At 36.3% G+C, this 19,102-nt stretch overlaps 2 protein-coding genes and 1 long non-coding RNA gene across 4 annotated transcripts; 1 reads left to right on the top strand and 2 right to left on the bottom strand.

The window, feature by feature from the left end:
* Window positions 1-1,712: 1,712 nt before the first annotated feature.
* Window positions 1,713-8,565, bottom strand: LOC306902317. Its single transcript, XR_013787430.1, has 6 exons — window positions 8,489-8,565; window positions 3,815-5,293; window positions 3,383-3,706; window positions 3,098-3,202; window positions 2,583-2,707; window positions 1,713-2,254 (listed from the first exon to the last, which is right to left on the bottom strand). It is a non-coding gene; the product is annotated as an uncharacterized lncRNA (long non-coding RNA).
* A 275-nt stretch (window positions 8,566-8,840) lies between these two features.
* On the bottom strand, window positions 8,841-11,077 carry LOC306902377 (uncharacterized protein). Its single transcript, XM_079470893.1, has 5 exons — window positions 10,789-11,077; window positions 10,344-10,670; window positions 10,144-10,251; window positions 9,897-9,997; window positions 8,841-9,265 (listed from the first exon to the last, which is right to left on the bottom strand). The coding sequence occupies exons 1-5, from the start codon at window positions 10,838-10,840 to the stop codon at window positions 9,164-9,166; spliced, it is 690 nt and encodes a 229-aa protein (XP_079327019.1). The 5' UTR covers window positions 10,841-11,077; the 3' UTR covers window positions 8,841-9,163.
* Window positions 11,078-13,905: 2,828 nt separating this feature from the next.
* On the top strand, window positions 13,906-17,532 carry LOC306902375 (T-lymphocyte activation antigen CD86-like). 2 transcript variants are annotated; one of them, XM_079470892.1, is made up of 6 exons: window positions 13,906-14,055; window positions 15,797-15,837; window positions 15,933-16,256; window positions 16,737-16,775; window positions 16,884-16,975; window positions 17,099-17,532. In XM_079470892.1, exons 1-5 carry the CDS (start codon window positions 14,036-14,038, stop codon window positions 16,973-16,975), a joined length of 516 nt encoding a protein of 171 aa, XP_079327018.1. In that variant the 5' UTR covers window positions 13,906-14,035; the 3' UTR covers window positions 17,099-17,532. The 2 variants fall into 2 exon arrangements, with proteins under 2 accessions (XP_079327018.1, XP_079327017.1); XM_079470891.1 differs by having other exon boundaries at window positions 17,096-17,532.
* The last annotated feature ends 1,570 nt before the right edge of the window (window positions 17,533-19,102 follow it).

The raw sequence follows: 19,102 nt of genomic DNA, 5'->3' as shown, positions 1-19,102 counted from the left end.
GCATGACCAGCACTAAGGGGCCAACGTTTTTCAATTCCCAGGGGCCCTGCTGGGGACCCTTAGGCAGTGCAGGCTTGCTTGCAGGGATCTCTCTTAAGTGTTGAAGACTAGTGCTGCTTTGAGCCTACATTAAGACTTTTTCTCAAGTCATTTTGGAACTCGTGACTTGTAACTTGTAATGGAGTAATTTTCACTGGAAGGTATCTGTACTTTTCTCAAGTATGGTTTTCAGGTACTCTTTACACCTCAGCGAAGTGAGCGCTGTCTTTAATAGAACTGGTATTGCGGATCAGGTGTGACTACAGCTGTCGAAAAAACGAGTTCTGACACACTTTGATTTCACCACTACGCAGTCATGTGATTTATGGATTTATAAAGCAGACACATTGTAGTTTGAGCATTGAAATACAGTATTTGTCGTATGCTGCTGTGAATATCGGCAGGATATGAGGAAATTTGCACTTCCTCCATTTTTATCTGGCAAAAAAACGTCACATCGTGAAGAATCCATCTGGTTGCATGTGTTCATGTGGTGCGAATTCGCAGTTCGTAATTCCCTGAACTTGAACTTTGGAACGCAGCAGAATGCAAAACTTTGCAGCAGTACTACCGGTCTGTCGCATTTGCATGTGTAATCGTGAATTATAATAAGAGTTATTTATTTGATATAAGTTTTAAATAAAACACCATTGTTTAGCATATCAAATTTTATCAGTTCTTTCTTCAAAAGTAGAAAATGACGTCAAGCATACAGACATACATTCATGGTGTTAACTGTCATTTTCCTTCAGCTGATTCTAATCAGGTGGTCATCTCGTGTTGTCTCATGGGAAATAGTGAATGAGATGTACATTAGATGTAAAATCAAAAACACAATGACCCACACCCAATTTTGTGCACTTTATATGGAATTAGAAGCTGTTTCAGAGACGGCAACTGTGTTAGTTGATCTGTCAAAGTCTTGAGACCATATGAAAAGATCTATCACAAAACAATAAAAACACAATTATCATGTGGATTAATACAATCAACCTATTCATGACACATAGTTTATCAAGTACATGAAGGATATTTAAGAAGATTCATTTAATTTACAGAACTTAAAGCTGCATGATCTTCATGCCAAAACCTTTCTTAATAAACATGATTCGGTCTAGATTTTCTCACAACCTTACCCCACAGTGTTCAAGCTTGTAGCGGAATATACTTTAACTAGGTTAAGAGGAAGTTGGACTGACCACACTTTGAGTCTTTTATTCTTTCAATTTTGCATTAATCACTCACATTAATTGTGATATTTTGCTATACTACATGCAGTCTTCAGGTTGTTCCATCAACATTATAATGTTGGTCTTAAGCACAACCTGTCTCTTTAGTATAATATATCAGAACAAAATACAGCTGTTTTTATATTCTGTGGAACATGAAAGGTAATGAAGCATCCAGATTTTACTATAAGCATGAAACAAAAATCTCCTTACAATCCAATGAATAGTATTAATAATACGCAGGCCTAGAAGAACAGAGGTTTTTGCCCCGTATCTGAGCTGAATTTGAAACTGCTGTAATTGTATTGACACCTCCTGTGTACTGTATATAGACCAATTTACTTTCATTTGATCATGTCTGTTTAGCCATCGTTTTCTATTACATGCATATTTTAGTGTGTGCTAAGGTTGTCCTTCCATTTAAAAAATGTCACACCAAGTCTTATAAGTTTTTTATTAAATGGCACATAACAACTGATACATAGAGTACAACTGATAAATAACGTATAACCCAATTCTTCACACTAAGGCCCAATATACATTTAATGGAAATAGGGGGGCGACACGCTCTTTTTTGAGGCGCGTCGGCGCAGCATCGAGATGAAAAAATCTAAACTTTTAGGAAAAGCCACGAGCAGTTCATGTGGCAAGAAAAAACCAGCCAATATAGACAAGCTCAGTGAAGATGGAGACAAAGATGATCACAGCATAACTAAATCTAGTAGCTGAGTTATTGCAATGTGTTTTCAGTTCATATAATCCACAAATCCTTTGTTTATACTCCTCGTCTCAACGGCTATCGAAGCCCATTGTTGGTTAGCAACGACAGACGCCAGGAGAGCACAAAGTCCAGACGCTTTTGGAAAAACGGAGAACGCAGTGCAGCTCGCAGAATCAGGCCTAAGCAGGTCACCAACATACGTAGGTGCCGTTGCGTTATTGGACTAAAACCTTTTGCACAGTGTTGGAAACTCCACCAGAACATACTGAAATACAACAGATAAACCAGTATCCGCATTTGAAATGCTACACAAATTAAATTTCCAGATAGGCTACTGTTATTTGTTTTTATTTTTGTGTAATAAAATATAATGTAAAAATGTAAAATACATCTAATGTAAAAAACTGTAATTTTACATATTACAATTATATCTTTTTGAAATACGGTAAAAAACAGTCAATACAGAAAAACACTACAAATTTACAAATAAAACATGAAAAACTTAATTATTTTGCTACCCTAATCATCCTACAAAATTAGCTACAAAAAGTTGCAAACGCTATTTATATGCTTTAGCTGTTTTTGTTATTTACCTGTGTTTGGGTGGAGTCTGGAATCTGTTGTTTAAGATTCAAGAGCTCCTGTGGTTCAATATCTTCCAAATGTTTGAAGCCTTCCCCGTTTCTCTCTCTTTCATTTACAAGCAGCACTACGAGTCCTTGGAATGATACAGTAAACTCAGATTGAATTAAATGGACGTGCCATATTTGACATCTTTAATACCAATATGGCATTCGTTTTCGTGTGTAGTAACGTGACATGCCATTTTAAAATTTTGGATACAAACATGCTTAATAGTTTATGCCGATTGTAAATATGATCAATTATTAAAAAATTACATTTTTGAAAATTCTTCACGTGGCAGTAAAAGCATTTGTGATCATGTCAAACTGTCATTGTATATAAAGGAATACATTGCATTGATGAAAAATGCATTACATTTGGGGCATATAAATAACAAAAAACTGTTCGATTTAGTTCAAACTATTCCTTTGAGACCATATGTTTTTACAGTATCTACAGAGTAATGTATGAAAGAATCACTCACCTATAATCACAATGATCTGAACACCATTCATCAGAGCAGACATGATAACCAACCATTGTGTGTGTTTCTTATCATCAAGATTCATTACAGTATTTTTTTGTTTTTCTGGAATAAATATATTATACATTTAGCACTCCAACTGCACCAGGGTTTACTTAAAATGTATTAACTAATTCTTAAATATGTATCATACTTTATTTATAATGAAATCTTATCAAAACAAAGTGCATAACAAATAAAGCATAGTCAGATGAACATGACTTGAATGAATGAATAGGTACTTACCATTGATGTGTAATCTGGTTCCATTGCTGAATGCTTTGTTTTTTGTCTCTGGGCTCATACAGTAATAAACTCCTAACTCCTCTTGAGTGACATTATTTAAAAACAGATGATGTTTAGATTGAACTGAATATTTGTTTGTGAATCCTTCATTGTAATAAAACGGTGATGAAAACGTGCGTAATATCATAACTGGTGGATCTGGTAGTTTTAGTAAAAACCAATAAACCTCCTCATCATGTAGATTGCAGTTTATAGTCACATTCTCTCCCAAATCTGTCAGTCGATCGGTAAAAGTCTCTGCAGTTTGAGACCATATGACAAGATCTATGAGATGAAAATCATATAAAAGGGATCATTTATTCCCCTTTAATTAACTGTTCATCTGTTAAAACATAATATAAAATTTAGATTTATAAACTAGAATGAACTTACATATCTGAAGCTGTAAAATCTTCAGGTTAAAGCATTTGACAAAACAGTTCAGCATGATGTCTCAAATCTATTCTTCATACTGTGCGATGTTAAAAACTGAGGTAAAACATCACAAGGAAGAGGAAGTTAAAGTCGGGTTTGTGCTGACCACATTCTGAGTATTTTATTCCTGTGCATTACCTATTGCCATGTGAAAATTGTTAACCTGATATTTCTTAACAAAAGTGTAAGGATCGGTGAGGGAACAAGGACAGAGGACCCAGGCGCAGACTGCAGGTATGGGGTTAACACATATAATTAATAATAAATACAAAACCCCACGAGGGGTTAAAACAACAGGACAGGAGAATGAACATGGAGGGTAACAGAAACATAGACTAACTACACTTAACTAGATGAGACTAAGTACAACACTAGATATTAACTACGTATAACTAAACTAGCTAACAATACAAACCGTGAGGGCCAACAGGAACAAACACGATCCAGCACAAGACAGAAGACACAAGGGCATTAAATAGGGAACCAAATCAAGAGGGGAACCGTTGTAGGGCATGACATAATTAACAATCAATGAGGAGACAAGAGGACGGGAATAGAGACCAGACCGGAGAGAGCGTATGGCAAGCCAAATCAACAATAATTGTCTCTCTCCACATTAAACATGGGGCTCTGTCATGATCCTGCCACTAGACCAAGAGAAACATGACTTGATGCGGAAGAATCATGACACAAAATGATGTAGAAGTATAGTCTAAAACAGCTCATTTCAAGGGTGCTGTAACTCTAATGTCATGCTGTATTTATTATAAGAACTGAACATGGCTAATGCAGCTGCCTATTGAACTAGTTAGCTACTTGAATTGTAGTTGTGTCCCTGTCATACTGCACTGCACTCAACCATCTAGTGTATGATTTTAGAATTGTAGTATCGTCCCAAATGGAATACTGAATGGTTTTATACACTAACTGGACGTATATTGGTTTCCTGGACGAGCGTAAATGACATCAATTGCACAGCATAATGCGTGTCAATTAAAATCCATTTATACATTGTTCATTTGTTGTATTTTTAATCTGTTTTGCACAGCATTACTCCAGTCAGTATCAGATTGAAGCGCACAATCACTCCGCTTGAGAACTTTAACGAAACTGCGACCGTTAAGCGCGTGAAGTGTCCAGAGTTCCACACTTTATATTTTCGGTTGAAAAAGTGCATCATCTGGATTCTTCAAGTGCACTTCTTTTTTGAGAATTTTCAATGTGAACACACTACTCACACTATTTAAACAACAAAATGGTGTAGAGTGGTGCACAAGCGCGCAATTTGGGACTGATATTTAATACTGACTAGTAGGGTTGCCAGTAGCGATGTTACGTAAAACTTCGGAGCGTGTGTCGGGAAATCCTGGAAGCTTTCAGGTAAGCGGGTATCGAGACCAATGGCATCCTAGATGACGTCTGAAGCCTTGCTTACGCCTGGGAAGTACAGTAATCGGTTAGAATCTTGGCGTGTCATTATGAAAGCTTTATAAACCAAGTTACACAAGCACATACATTGCCCTCTGCCCAGTGAAACCCAGACACTTTCCAATTTTAGAATAATAATATTGCCTCTTCTGCTTATTATGGCGACCAAATAATTGATTTACACACGTTTGATAGCCCCATTCATTTCAGCCAATACGTTTATTACACAATTATGTTATCAATCCTTATACACCACCAGGAAATACACATTATATTCGTATACACAGATTGGTCTATGTGGAAATCGATTTTTTTCGTCACTGTTCTAAGCCTTAACTGGCGCAAAATACAGTGTATTACAGACAACATCAGGTACATCTGTGATGTATTTGCTTGTTTTACACTCTTTTGCCTCCAGGTGGTAGTGTGAGTAAATGAAGCGTAGAGAAATGAACCCTTTGTGAACCACTTGGGTAAAAGGTTCATGGCGCCACCACTTCTTGCCAGGTCCATGCTCTACCCTCATAATTTGGCTTGTTTTTAAACTGATGCTGCGGGTTGTTTTTTTTCAGCTGGTTAAAGGATGATAGATTTCATCATACAGTAAAAAGATAATATATCTTTATTGTTACAGTTAGTGGTGAAATAACCGTAACAATGATAATTCATGATACTGACAGGGAGGACCCAGATGCAGACCGCAGGTTAACAACTCTGTCCACAGAACAAGAACACTCATGCCAAGGAGAACAGAATCATGACAGACGATAATCCAAAATATACATTTCTCCCAATATAAATCCATGGAGTCAAGAAAAGAGTTTATACACACTAAGGAAACGGCAGTTAATAAAGAGTGAACAAGGCAAGGGAAAACTAACATGACAGGCCAAAGAACATGACAGAAAATACAAAACTGAAAGTCCATTCTTTAAAATTTTTGATTACTAAAGGAAGAAATGTGTAGTCCACACACTAATGTAAAATGCTCCAAAGTTTATTAGACAGCACAACGTTTCGACCGTGAGGTCTTCATCGGGCACATTCACATTTTTTTTACTACCAGCTATCTTTGAGAAGAAAGTTTGCAAACCAGTGACTGTAAAATAGTATGTAGTCTTGGCATAGTGGTATATTTTTAGTTTTGGTATTCGAGAAATGGGCTAGTTGATCATATTGATTTTGGTTTTACAGATCTTGGAACAATGCTTAAGTGATACAGTGTTGTGAATGCACATTAGTGGTACTGGCTACAGGAAGTGGCTTTTGTTGCTCTCACTGCACATAACTTGAAGTATGTTGAGCTGACAGTTAAAAAACGATTACTTATTTATATGATCTATTATAATGATCAGTCAATTTAATCACTAAAAAAATGAAAATTATGCATGTAATAAAAACCAGAATTGTAAAATGAAGTTTTGGTCCTAAATGAGGCCATGTTCTGTAATAGAAGCTTAATAATAGAGCCTAATACCTGGTAGCCTAATAGAGCCTGGTGTAACGGGATAGGTTGTTCAAAAACCAACAATTCTGACATAATTTTTATTATGAAACCATCATATCATGTGACTTCAAACCCATGTGACTCTTCTGTGGAGTAGAAACTGAGAACTTAAGCAAAATAATAACAGTAAAGATCCTTTTAATGACTCAACTTTGGGTTAACAACATAAGAGTTTTGATGTTTGCTGCTCTACAGGATCTGTTTGATTGACACCCTATGCAGGTGTGTCAGACTAACAACAATCATCTTAACATTCTCATATTGAGAATTTTGATTTTATCTACTGTTACTTTTATAAACTAAAATGCATGATATTAGTATTTACAACCGAACTAATGGAAATTCTATTCTAGCAAAGTTCCGATATTATAGTCAAAGAACAGCGGAGGCAGAGGTTTTTCTGTAAAGAGCTTTTCTTATTTTTCATATCTGCCAGTCTTCTGGTAACTCGCCAACGGCAGCTGGATTCATGCTATGCAATAGCATTTCAGTTAAAGGGAACGTTCTTTGCTCGATTTCTGTACATAATGTATTCCAAGTTCCCAATAACTGTTTGTATCCTCCAATAGAGCTTGTCAATCAACGTCAACGTTGAATGTTCCGCCATGTTGAGAGGCAAGCTGCTATTGCGCTCAATGGAGTTTTTAGTTTTTTCTTGTTTGATTAAGTAATATAACTATGGTAGGTCGGTCTTGCTGTATTAAAAACTATAATCCCATTACGCGGAGTCTTTCTGGAAAAGGCCCCGGTAGCTTCACTTTCGATTTCTCCATGTATCAAACAAACAAGTAACTGTACATACCGCTCCAACAGCGGAGTATGAGCCTCCTGCTGTGTCATCTTTAATAGTGTGATTGCACATGCTAGAAGAGGCTTGCAATACTCCAGTCTAGAAATAACAAGTTGTGCATGCTCACTTTGAAATGCACAGCTGGTCAATAAAGAAATTCTTGCTGTTTGGTATGGTGTTATATAGATTTTTGCTTGATTGTTTCACTGTTTTGAAACTAACATACTTAAGCATCAAGAAACGGATTGCTCCTGACCCCAAGTAAACTTCCAGTCTGTGTTCGTTTTTCGGTCTGCCTAGTGGCTAATAATATAACAATTAATATTTTATTTATATTAACATTAATTGATATTGTATATTAATTCTATTAAATAAACTATTTGTATGGGTTGTGTAACTTTGTTAAAGTTTAGCTAAGAAACGGTTCTTCTCAGGGCCGGCACTAGCACAGGTACGTCTTTAAGATGACTGCTAAAGATCTGGAAAAACATGTAAAACATCTGCTAGTTTGTTTTCAGATCGTGTTACGAAGGTCCAACTGGGGAAAATCCCATCTCTCCGGATGGACAGTTTGTCCCTGGTTCTACTACTGGTAACTACAAAAGTACTGGCTAGACATGATTTGAAAATTTGCAAGCTAATGTAATTTACTTGCTATTTCTTTTGCTTGTTATGTGAAATAATCTACAGGGACTCTATTCTTTGCAGTGGTCTACCGAAACTTATTATCTTTGGTTTGGACCACAAAAGCATGCTTGCGCGGTAACGTTTCTTTATGTTGTTGCTGGTAAAGCGGTCTATACTATTTAAAAACATGCATGAAACAACTTAACATAACGTTTAGGACTAAGAACAACATCATCATAATACATTTAGCCAAACAGTAAATATCTTGGTTTAACCTTACCTGTGAAAGTAGGTCAAAATCTTCATTCGCATGTCACTTCTGGAAAAGGTGTTTGCTACATGATTACTTGCAACTGTAACTTTTGTATTGCGCAAGACCAGTGGAACATTTTACATATTTTCTAGTGGTTTGCTAATGCTTGTAGGTGTTAGCCACAGTGCAAAGCTGTGCAGATGTAGCAATTCAATACCTATTTTTTTAAAGAGCATTCAGCTTATTATATTGCATTAATTTATTTCTAAAATGATGATTGAAAAAATGTTGTCTTAATTAAATAAATTGTACGTCCTCTTTGATTTCTGAATAAAGTAACTTTTTACCGAGAAAATAATTCTACACAAAAAGTCAATATGTGGTCATTTATTTACAAGTTTAGCTTTATTTAATTCTTGACTCATATGACAGCAGACGTGAAAGCTTTTATTCTTCTGTAACTTCCAGCACAGTTGTTTTTAAATCTCTGTGGTCACAGAAAGACTTGTCTGATAACCCAACGTTGCACTTACACACAGATAAAATCTAAAGTTAGCCTTCGAATGCATAGAATACTTAAATAATAGATTTAGAAAATTACCTACAGTTCACATTTTATATGATTATGCTAAAGAAAGACATCCACATGAATTAAGTTATACATCTACATAAATAAAGAACACTATGAGAAACTGAACTAAGTTAATTGTCGTCAGATGTTTGTGGTTTTGGTAGCTGTACAAGTGCATAGGTGCTATTAAGATGAACAGGTTTACATCGGCTGCGGAGAATCACATCAGCATACTAAAAAAACAGAGCAATAGAGTTAGCATTTCAACTTCATGTACATCCATGTTGTTTTTTATGAGACATTTCAAACAAAATCTTACTATTTTACAAGGGGACTCATTTATATTATTTTGTAATAATTTGTATTATTAAGGGAAATTTCAGTTTAGGGGTGGGGCTTCGGTTTTGGGTTTCTTTAAAAATCATATGATTTCGTATGATGAACATCATACAAACTGATGTAAAATCAGTTTAGTAAAGTAGTTCAGAATTCCCTTTAGAAGGAAGCTTTTCACACAAAAAATCATTCACACCCTGCATAATCCTGAGTCATCTTTTTTTGTTGTTATGTGCTATAAACAGTTATCTCTTTCAGTTGGTTTGTGGTCCAAAGAAAAGTTGCAAAAGCCTTAAATATAACAAATTACCTTTTACCAATGAATAGCACACTGTATTAACGTATACATGTTTCATCGGATGCATGCACTGGCCCGAAGTTAAATGTTAAATGTGTGTTTGGTTATAATATAACAATGTATTTTATATTTAATTAATATTAATTCAAATTAGTATTTCATTGTATATTAAGTTAAGTTCGGGCCACATAGCATTTGTTTATGTGGTAATAGCTGAAACTGCAATTTACCTGTGTATGGTCTGAATCTTGAGACTGTTGTAAGTTGTCTTCTATTTTATTGGGATTATGCCTCCTACTCTTACTTCCACACACAAACACCTTTAATAGTCCTTTATCAATGAAAAATACATTAAGATTTAAATTGATAAATTAAACGATTATAGCTAGACTAAAAAAATTACATTGGAGTAATTTTTGGTTGAACTACATATAGACAGACAGATCAGAGAACAAACTGAATCGAGAAAAATCTCACCTATTACCACAATGATCAGAACACCATTAACCAGACCAGACATGATAACCAGCCCCTGTGTTGTACAGGTATGTTGCTCAACACTCCTGTTTTGACTTTCCGTAGTTTCTTAATACACAGATTACTGGACAGTTTAATCACATCTGTCTAAACAGGATACAGTTTATAATAATTTGTTCTATAACAATTTATTCACTTACCATTGATTTGTAATCTGGTGCCATTGCTGAATTTTCTATCTGTTGCACCTGTGTGCATACAGTAATAAACTCCTAACTCCTCTTGAGTGACATTATTTATAAACAGATGATGTTTAGATTGAACTGAATATTTGTGTTTGAATTGTTCAGCGTAAGGAAAATGTCCTCTTGACATGGTGCGTAATATCATAACTGGTGGATGTGGTAGTTTAAGTAAAAGCCAATAAACCTCTTTCCCATCCAGATCACAGTTTATAGTCACATTCTGTCCCAAATCTGTTTGCTGCTCTTTTAATGTCTCATAACCTTGAAACCATATGAAAAGACCTATCACATAAAAAAGAAAGAAAAACATAACTATAATGTGGATGAAATAAATCAATTTATTCATGACATGTAGTTTACAAAGCACATGCAAAGATCTTTAGGAAAAGATTCAACTTACACAACTGAAATCTCATGATCCTCATGCTGAAGCGTTTGATCATAATGCACATGATGCAGTCTAGATTTTCTCACACTTCTGATATGAAACCTTACCACATAGCTTTCAATCTTATAGCAGCCTAGTTAAACCACATTAAGAGGATGTAGCATGCTTACCACATTTTTTAGTTTTTCACTCCTGTGCCTTTACTTAACCACTTTACATATAATCTCTTGAGAAAAAGTGTTAGCCTAAAGTTTCATGAATGTTAATGACCCTGTTCCATCAGCATGGTAGTCACAAGCACACATGCATCTGTTTTGTGGCCTACTAAGATGATCTATAATCTTTAGTGAACATTGAGGGTGACACGGCCCAAAGGTTTAAATAAAAAAAGCACATCGTTGGTCATGGAATCGTCTAGGGCTACAGAAAGAGATTTGTTCTTTGATCATTTCATGTGTCCCAATTCGGAAATATTCAAAATTTCTTTAGTGAATTTGCTTTCAAAATAAAAGTATGAGAACGTTTTTGAAGCAATGTTTCATTTTGAAATGAATTGAGAGCTTTTAATGTGAAAAGTTTGAAAGATATTCAAAGCAGTCTGTCGATCGCTAGACACACTTTTAAAATTGGCGTCATGGAATATGGGGTAAGAAAAACCACAGTGAAGCTGTCATGAATTGTGAGGGGAGAACCCAAGTGCAGGCAGACAAGGGGATGAAGGGGTTAACAAACGTTTATTTAACAATAAACACAAAACAAAAACCCACGAGGGAATAAACAAGACTAGATAAATAACAATGACAACAGCACACGGACTAACTAGACTGAACAAAATAAATACTAAGATAAGACTAGACTAACTCACCAAAACACACCGCAACAAGAACTACAGACAGGATGCACGGATAAGCAATAGACCGATACAGACAAGGCACCCAGACAAGGTACAAAATACAATGAATGAGCACAGGACAATAAACACGAGGATGTTTTAAAGGGAGACTAACAAAGGAGATAACAATGGGCAGGTGTGGGTACTGAAACACTCAGGGAAGGTTAACGAGACAGAAGGGCGGGAAACACTGACGAGACACGAGAAAGCACACACCGGCCTTGCATTCACAAAACTAGGTAGAATGAATGCACAGTTGTCTTTCCATTCCTCTTTGTATGCCATATTTTAGCTGTCAACTTTCCTCTTTAGACTCTTTGATAGTGCCATTATCTCTCACCATCTAGCTAGCTTATGATCACTCTGTAAATGACATACCCCAGCAGGCAAAAGGACTGTAAAAATAGGCTATGTTAAATAATTATTGAACTATTGTGTAATTGTCTAATAACTATATATTTTAAAGTAGGCTATTCTAGTTGCATTTGTCATCAATTCATGTCTTAAATTATCATTCGATTGTTTAATAAAGGGGCCCCCATCTAGCGGCGAATTCGTTTTTTGGCCCGATGCCAAACTTACTTGCCGACCCCTGGTATAGAGGGTTTCATTTACATTTAGTCATTTGGCAGACACTTTTATCCAAATCGACTTACAGATGAGGAAACATTGGAAGCAATTATAACAACATGGCATCAAAATACATAAGTGCATCAAACTAGTCCATTAAAGCCTAGCACAGTATACAAAGCTAAGAATAGTGAGGTTAGTATATTTATTTTAAATTTTTTTAAGAAGGAAAGGGAAAAGAATTAGGATAAATCAATCAGAGACGTGTTGACGGAAGAGATGCGTTTTTAGGCGTTATTTAAAGATGGCAACCGAGTCTGCTGATCTTGTAGCAGCAGGTAGAGCATTCCACCAATGTGGAACAGATCCAGAGAAGATACGGGAGAGTGACTTTTTTTCTTTTTTGGGATGGTACCACTAGTCGTTGTTCCTTTGCAGACCGCAGTGATCTGGCAGGAACATAGATCTGCATTAGCGAGTGGAAATACGATGGTGCAGATCCGGTGTTGGTCTTGTAGGCCAGGAGCATAGCTTTTAACTTTATGCGGGCGGCAACATGGAGCCAGTGTAACCTGATGAAGAGCGGAGTTACATGCGCTCTCTTCGGTTCATTGAAGACCACTCTTGCCGCCGCATTCTGGATCACCTGGAGAGGTTTGATTGTGCAAGCAGGAAGTCCAGCCAGAAGCGCATTGCAATAATCCAGTTTGGACAGGACAAGAGCCTGAACTAGGACTTGCGTAGAGTGCTCTGATAGGAAAGGTCTAATTTTCCTAATGTTGTAGAGGATGAATCTACAGGACCGGGTGGTGCTGGCAACATGACTTGTGAGGTTAAGCCGATAATCGATTTCCACCCCCAGGTTTCTGGCTGTGCTGGACGGTGTAATAGTTGATGAGCCTAGTTGAATGGCAAGGTTGTGGTGAATCTTTGGGTTGGCTGGGATCACAAGCAGTTCCTTTTTTGCAAGTTTCATAGCAACAAGCGAAGTTACTGCAGATCCATGTCTTTGTGGCCCAAACGTAAGTTCCAGTATACATCCGCAAAGAATATAAAATCCCTAGATTTTCCTTCTGAAAAAAGCTAGAGAAATAACAAATGAATATAATTAACTTGTAATGACTGGAAGTGTCACACAACCCTATGCGTCAAATAGACCGTCTATTGAAGACCTAATAGGTCTGCACTTAACTGCAATTTATTTGTGTTTTTTTGGAGAACTTGAAAATCTCTATTGCTTATAAACAACTAAATTAATATCCTGCCTGTTTTTTAACCATTCAGTGTTTTTATGGATGCTCTATTTGTGTTTTTCTTTTGTGTATTTAGAATTTGTCCATAGGAAAGAGGAGAAATACTTGTTGTTGGTTTTCTTTCCCTCTTCTTTCTCTTCCTCTTTGTATGGTCTATTGTCTGATCTGTATAATATTGTTACTTTCAAAGATTTCTATAATAAAATAAGGTTTAGTAAGCGTGCGTACAGCGCCGTCTATCGGTAAACCATAGGGACCTAACAATAATAGGACGTCGAGAAGGGTCTGTCTGCAGACCAGACCAATAGCATCTGGCTGCAGACGAGATGCACTGTCAGACACGTGCACGCTCAGCCGCGCATGCGCACTCGTCACATTTGATTCACAAAACAGTGCATTTGTTGGAGTGCGCATGCGCTGCTGAGACTGCATGTGTCGGAGTGCTCATGCGCCGCTGACAGTGCATCTGGCCTGAGAATTAATCTGGTCTGCAGACACACCCTTCTCCCGGTTCCACTTCCCATAACTTTCACTGAGTGCTTTTATGACAATCATGATCGTCAGGTATGTTTTCAACTTGTAGCCACATAACGTTACAGTAAATTCAAGCGGAAGTGCGGGGTTTATCAAGATAGGGAAGTCCCTATCTTGGACTTCATGTCAACACACTATCTAGGGAAGTGTGTTGACATGAACACAAAAACAACTGTTTACGCGCATTTATCAAGGTTTATTAGGGTTTTCATCGATATAAAATCTAAAACATGTTTGTTCGGACAAATAAGGCACATTATCGTATTTTGTTTGGATAAGTATCATAATGTATGTTACACGCATAATGTGGGCCTACATGTCCAGCACTGTACCGTTTATAACGTTCTAAGGCAGGGGTGTCAAACTCATTTTAGGGTAAGGGCCGGATGGAGAGAAAAGTGACAATGTGCGGGCCGAATCACCTTTTTTAAACCATATTGCACCAAATTACAAATAAATTAGCAAAAAAACTAGAAAGACATACTGTTCTGTAAAAGGTGCATTTAATAAATCCTCAGAACGGTTCAATAACACTCTTATTCCTCTTTGAAAAAACTATTTTGTTTAGGTAAAGGCAATCAAAACCCTTTCCTTTGAATATGAATATTTTTTGTCAGATACTTTTTAAACTAGTAATGACAAAAATGCAACAGACTCTATCTGTGTACAGACGGTCACATTAAATATGAACCATACAAGCTATACAATATAATTCACTAATAGGAAAAACTGCCTTAACATATTTAACAACTAGTACAGTAGTACAACTTCACTTTGGATATGAACATTAAATATATACTAGAAATTTCCTTTAACAACAAAAGATCTAGATCGCATCTGCATTATGATTTTAATTCCTGACATCTCTTTTCTTCAACCACATCAATCTCATGATGTCATTTAGCTGTCTGTTTGTGAGTCGAGAGCGCAGGTTGGACTTGTTAATGTTCATTACCGATTCTTGATGAATTCTCCCTCTGAAAACGACTTCGATCCCGCTGCGATTTCGTTGGCAATCAAATAGCGTTACAGCTTCATCAGTCCCTGTTGTTTTTGTGATCATTGACTGCTTTTTTCCGAGGCTAAAGTTAAATTATTGACTTTTCGAAGTTGTCCAGTGTATTTATCATATTTCTCTGCGTGTGTGCCGTTTAATATTCTACTCGTTTTGCACAGCCACGGCTTGTGAGCAGATTAAACATACCGGCCTACCGTTGAACTCACAGAAGAAATACGTCTTCTTCCGTCAGTTTTCTTTATTTGGACATTTTAAAATCACTAGTCCTTGCCGCACAACTTAGCCGACTTTGTTTTCGAAATGTAGGCGGCGCTTTAGAATGCGCATGCTTGTTAGGGGTTCCGGCAGAAGCCCAATTAAATGATCAATGATAAAATAAAAAATTTAATCAAACAAAACATAATATGGCAGCGAAAACCTGATTGTATTAATAAACTTTAAATTAATTAAAATAATAATAAACTTTTATTTCATATTTGTATTATTTTTCAAATCTTCCCTCGGGCCGTATTGGACGCCTTATCGGGCCGGATACGTGTTTGACACCCCTGTTCTAAGGTCAATTGTCCCGGTTCTTGGCAAACCATTGGCAGGTGTAAATGCAATTAATTTGCACAAAAAACTAGATTATATTGCTTTAACATTGAATTATGATTGTGAAATAAATATAAAGGCAGTATATGATACAATGTTAGCTCAGTGTGCTGGAGGTTGTTTGTTGTAAAAAGTAAAATAATAAATTTTTCATTACAGGCTCCTTATTGTTTTCATTTTAAATGTAGGCCTACTTGAAGGTAAGCGAATAACAACACTCACAATATTTGCAAATTGTCGTTCTATCACAAAACTAGATTTGTTTTGTCATTTGTTTTACCTTTTTTGTCTTTAGTGTCTTCAAAGGTCATGGAGGGTGTTATCGGAGGTTCTGTTCTCCTGCCTTGTTCTGGAAATAAAGATCAGCGCACAATTCAAGACATAAATGTATATTGGCGACACAATGAAAGCTTAATTGTGTACGATATAATTAAAGGTGTAGAATCAGTAGAGAGCCAGGAGTCAGAGTACAAGGACAGAACCGTAACATTTTCTAAACAATATTCTGAAGGAAACTTCTCCCTCCAACTCAGAAATCTGAAAGAAAGGGATGCAGGAACGTACTCCTGTTTTATCACTAAAGAAGGAATACAACTCGAGGTTGAGCTTCTCGTCAAAGGTCTGTAAAAACAATACATTTATACAATGTTTGAGTTTCCGGTCTGTCGCATTCGCATGCATAGAAGTCAATGGCGCAAAAAATCAAGTTTGACAGCAAATTGACCCAGGATAAAATCTGCTCTGGACCAAGTTATCCGTGTACGATATGTTACTTTGACGAGGAAAACCTTGAGCCTGAAAATAAAAACAATTTGCTCAAACTAAACCCAAATTATCTGGTAGCCACTGAAACAAGCTTCGCGCAACAGTTCACTGGTTTTATTTGGCAGATACATATGTTGCTATTGTTCTGAAACAATAATCCTGTTAGTATACTCTGTAATGATATGAAAACATGACCAGTGAAATTTTAAAAATAATTTCACAACTGTGTATCCTGTGTAGTCTTTACATATAGAGTACATAACTACTTGTTGATTGATACTGCAGTCTTTGCTGTATGTCTCTGGTTGCTAACATAATCTTTTGTCCAAAATAGGTGGAATTAGTCAAATCAATTCCACTCTGCCATCAACAGGTGCTGCTTACATCTTTTTCCTCGTTATACTTTAATTCATTGTATTATGAAATTAAAATGTGTGCAAATGTTCCTTTCATTTTTTCCAATTGTTATTTTGTCTTGCAGAGAAACCAAAGGACAAAAGTAACAAAGAAGTACAAATAGGATCTGAGAAGATTGTAACCATCGCTTTGCTTGCTATTGCTATTCTACTCTAAGTATGTTGTACTGTGTAGTGTTCATACCATGAATTCAAGTTCAAGTTATTTGTATTTATAAGACAACGGCTTGGTTTCACAAAAAAGGTTTAAAAAAAGTATGCCTTTTCTGTCTTTCAGCAGAATACTTGCCTCTGAAATAATCACCAATGCTGTTCTGCAGGATACCACTGCGCTGAATTGATACTTATTTTTAAAAGAATTGAAAGTGATCAAAGTAATAGTTTTTTCTGGTTTTAATACACTCCCGAACATATGTGTTTCAACCACTCGTAGTTGAGCCAAGCACCAAGCCGACCTGCAGTATTTTATTTGCATAAGCAGTATTTTATTGTTACATTTCACAAGATTATGTTTTTCTGTATATTTTTGTATTATTGTTTTTATTTTTGTATTATTTTTTATATAACTGCACTATGTTGTTTACATTAAGACATTTTTGTCGTCTGAAAGCATGGATGGTGTTCTCAATTGTTTTCAGATTCAAGAGTAAAAGTTTGTGTTTGGGATAAAGGTAAAACAAAACATCAAATTAAAGTAACATAGCATGTATGATATCAGCTGTCTTGTTTTTGTATGACGTTTATGTTTCCATGTCGCCCCCTCGCTAAGGTTCATCCTACGGGGCTGTTAAATTATCGTCATATCTCCACATTTAGTGGATGATGATCATAAATAATAATCTTTTTTCGTGCACTCTTTGAAGTTAAAAAAACCACATGCCGCTGTAAACCGAAGCATCTGATGAGAAGAGTAGGAAGGCGACTTCGTATGTGGCGCCCCGCAGACTGATCGGGATGTGACGTCAGGTACCGTGAAACAAACCTACTACGTGTGATTTTGCACTGCTGTCGCGTTAGTATGATGTCACACGTTGATCTGTCTGCCCAGGATGTAGTCGAATGTGTTCGTCATTCTATAGGGCTTGGGCGTCGTGACGTCATGGCGGCCATGTTGATGGCCTCCTTTACTGCTCTGCGCACTGTTTATAGACATACTCCCACTCAGTCGTGATTAATTTAGCGTTATTATTTCAACCATGGTAAACCGGTGCTGTATTGTAGGGTGTAACAACGCCACACATAATCGCCATGGCAATTTTCCAAGTTAATCAATTTTCGATATTTTTCCCATGGCGATTATGTGTGGCGTTGTTACACCCTACAATACAGCACCGGTTTACCATGGTTGAAATAATAACGCTAAATTAATCACGACTGAGTGGGAGTATGTCTTTAAACAGTGCGCAGAGCAGTAAAGGAGGCCATCAACATGGCCGCCATGACATCACGACGCCCAAGCCCTATTGCTAGAGCATTTTTCATAAAGCATCTAAAAATGCCTTTGTGGAGATATATTAATCATGTTTTTATTATTATTTTGAACAGTGCTAAATGTAAACAAACCATGTCAAAACATTTAATGCTAACGTTACATAAACTAGGACTGTTTTGTTTAGTAACGATCTTAATGTAAATATCTGTTTTTTTCACCCAAAGCGACTCCTTTGCCTGAATAGTTCATCAAAGGTTGAAATCGGTCAAGATTCTGGATGTTTATTAAATTAACTTTAATACCTTTTGTGCTCCACAGAATGTTGTATGGATAATGACATGATTGTGAGTAGGCTACAAGATCAACCATATAAATCTACATTTACATAATGAAAAAAATTAAGATGTTAAGTCTTCCAAATGAAGGCATCGAGAGATCTAGTAGCCCTTATTGTGGTGTCACTTTCCTCAATAAAAAGTAAAATTTCCTTTTTCAATTTTCGCTTTGATATAGGCCGTTTATACATTTAAAAAATAATTGTTTTTTACAAATTGTTATTACATCAGGTCGCCTATTTTCTGTGACAATCGCCTACAACTGTTGTTGTTCTACAGGAAGTCTGCAATTTTATAGAGAAGATTAGAAATAAATAAGTCTTTTGTTACACAAACCTATCCCCATTTCAGCAATGCTAATAATATTCCTAATAGTCATCAGTAGCAGGTTAAAGTTGCAGTGTAAATCAATTTCAAACCCTTGATGTCATTCATTTCCAAGTGAATATTTCAGCTTTTCTTTATTTAATTTATAACTTAGATTAATTTAAATCTCATTTGCTGTTGTTAAATTGCC

This window comes from Barbatula barbatula (genome assembly GCF_947034865.1).
Source record: "Barbatula barbatula genome assembly, chromosome: 13".
NCBI lineage: Eukaryota > Metazoa > Chordata > Actinopteri > Cypriniformes > Nemacheilidae > Barbatula > Barbatula barbatula.
This window is presented reverse-complemented; position numbering and strand designations above follow the sequence as displayed.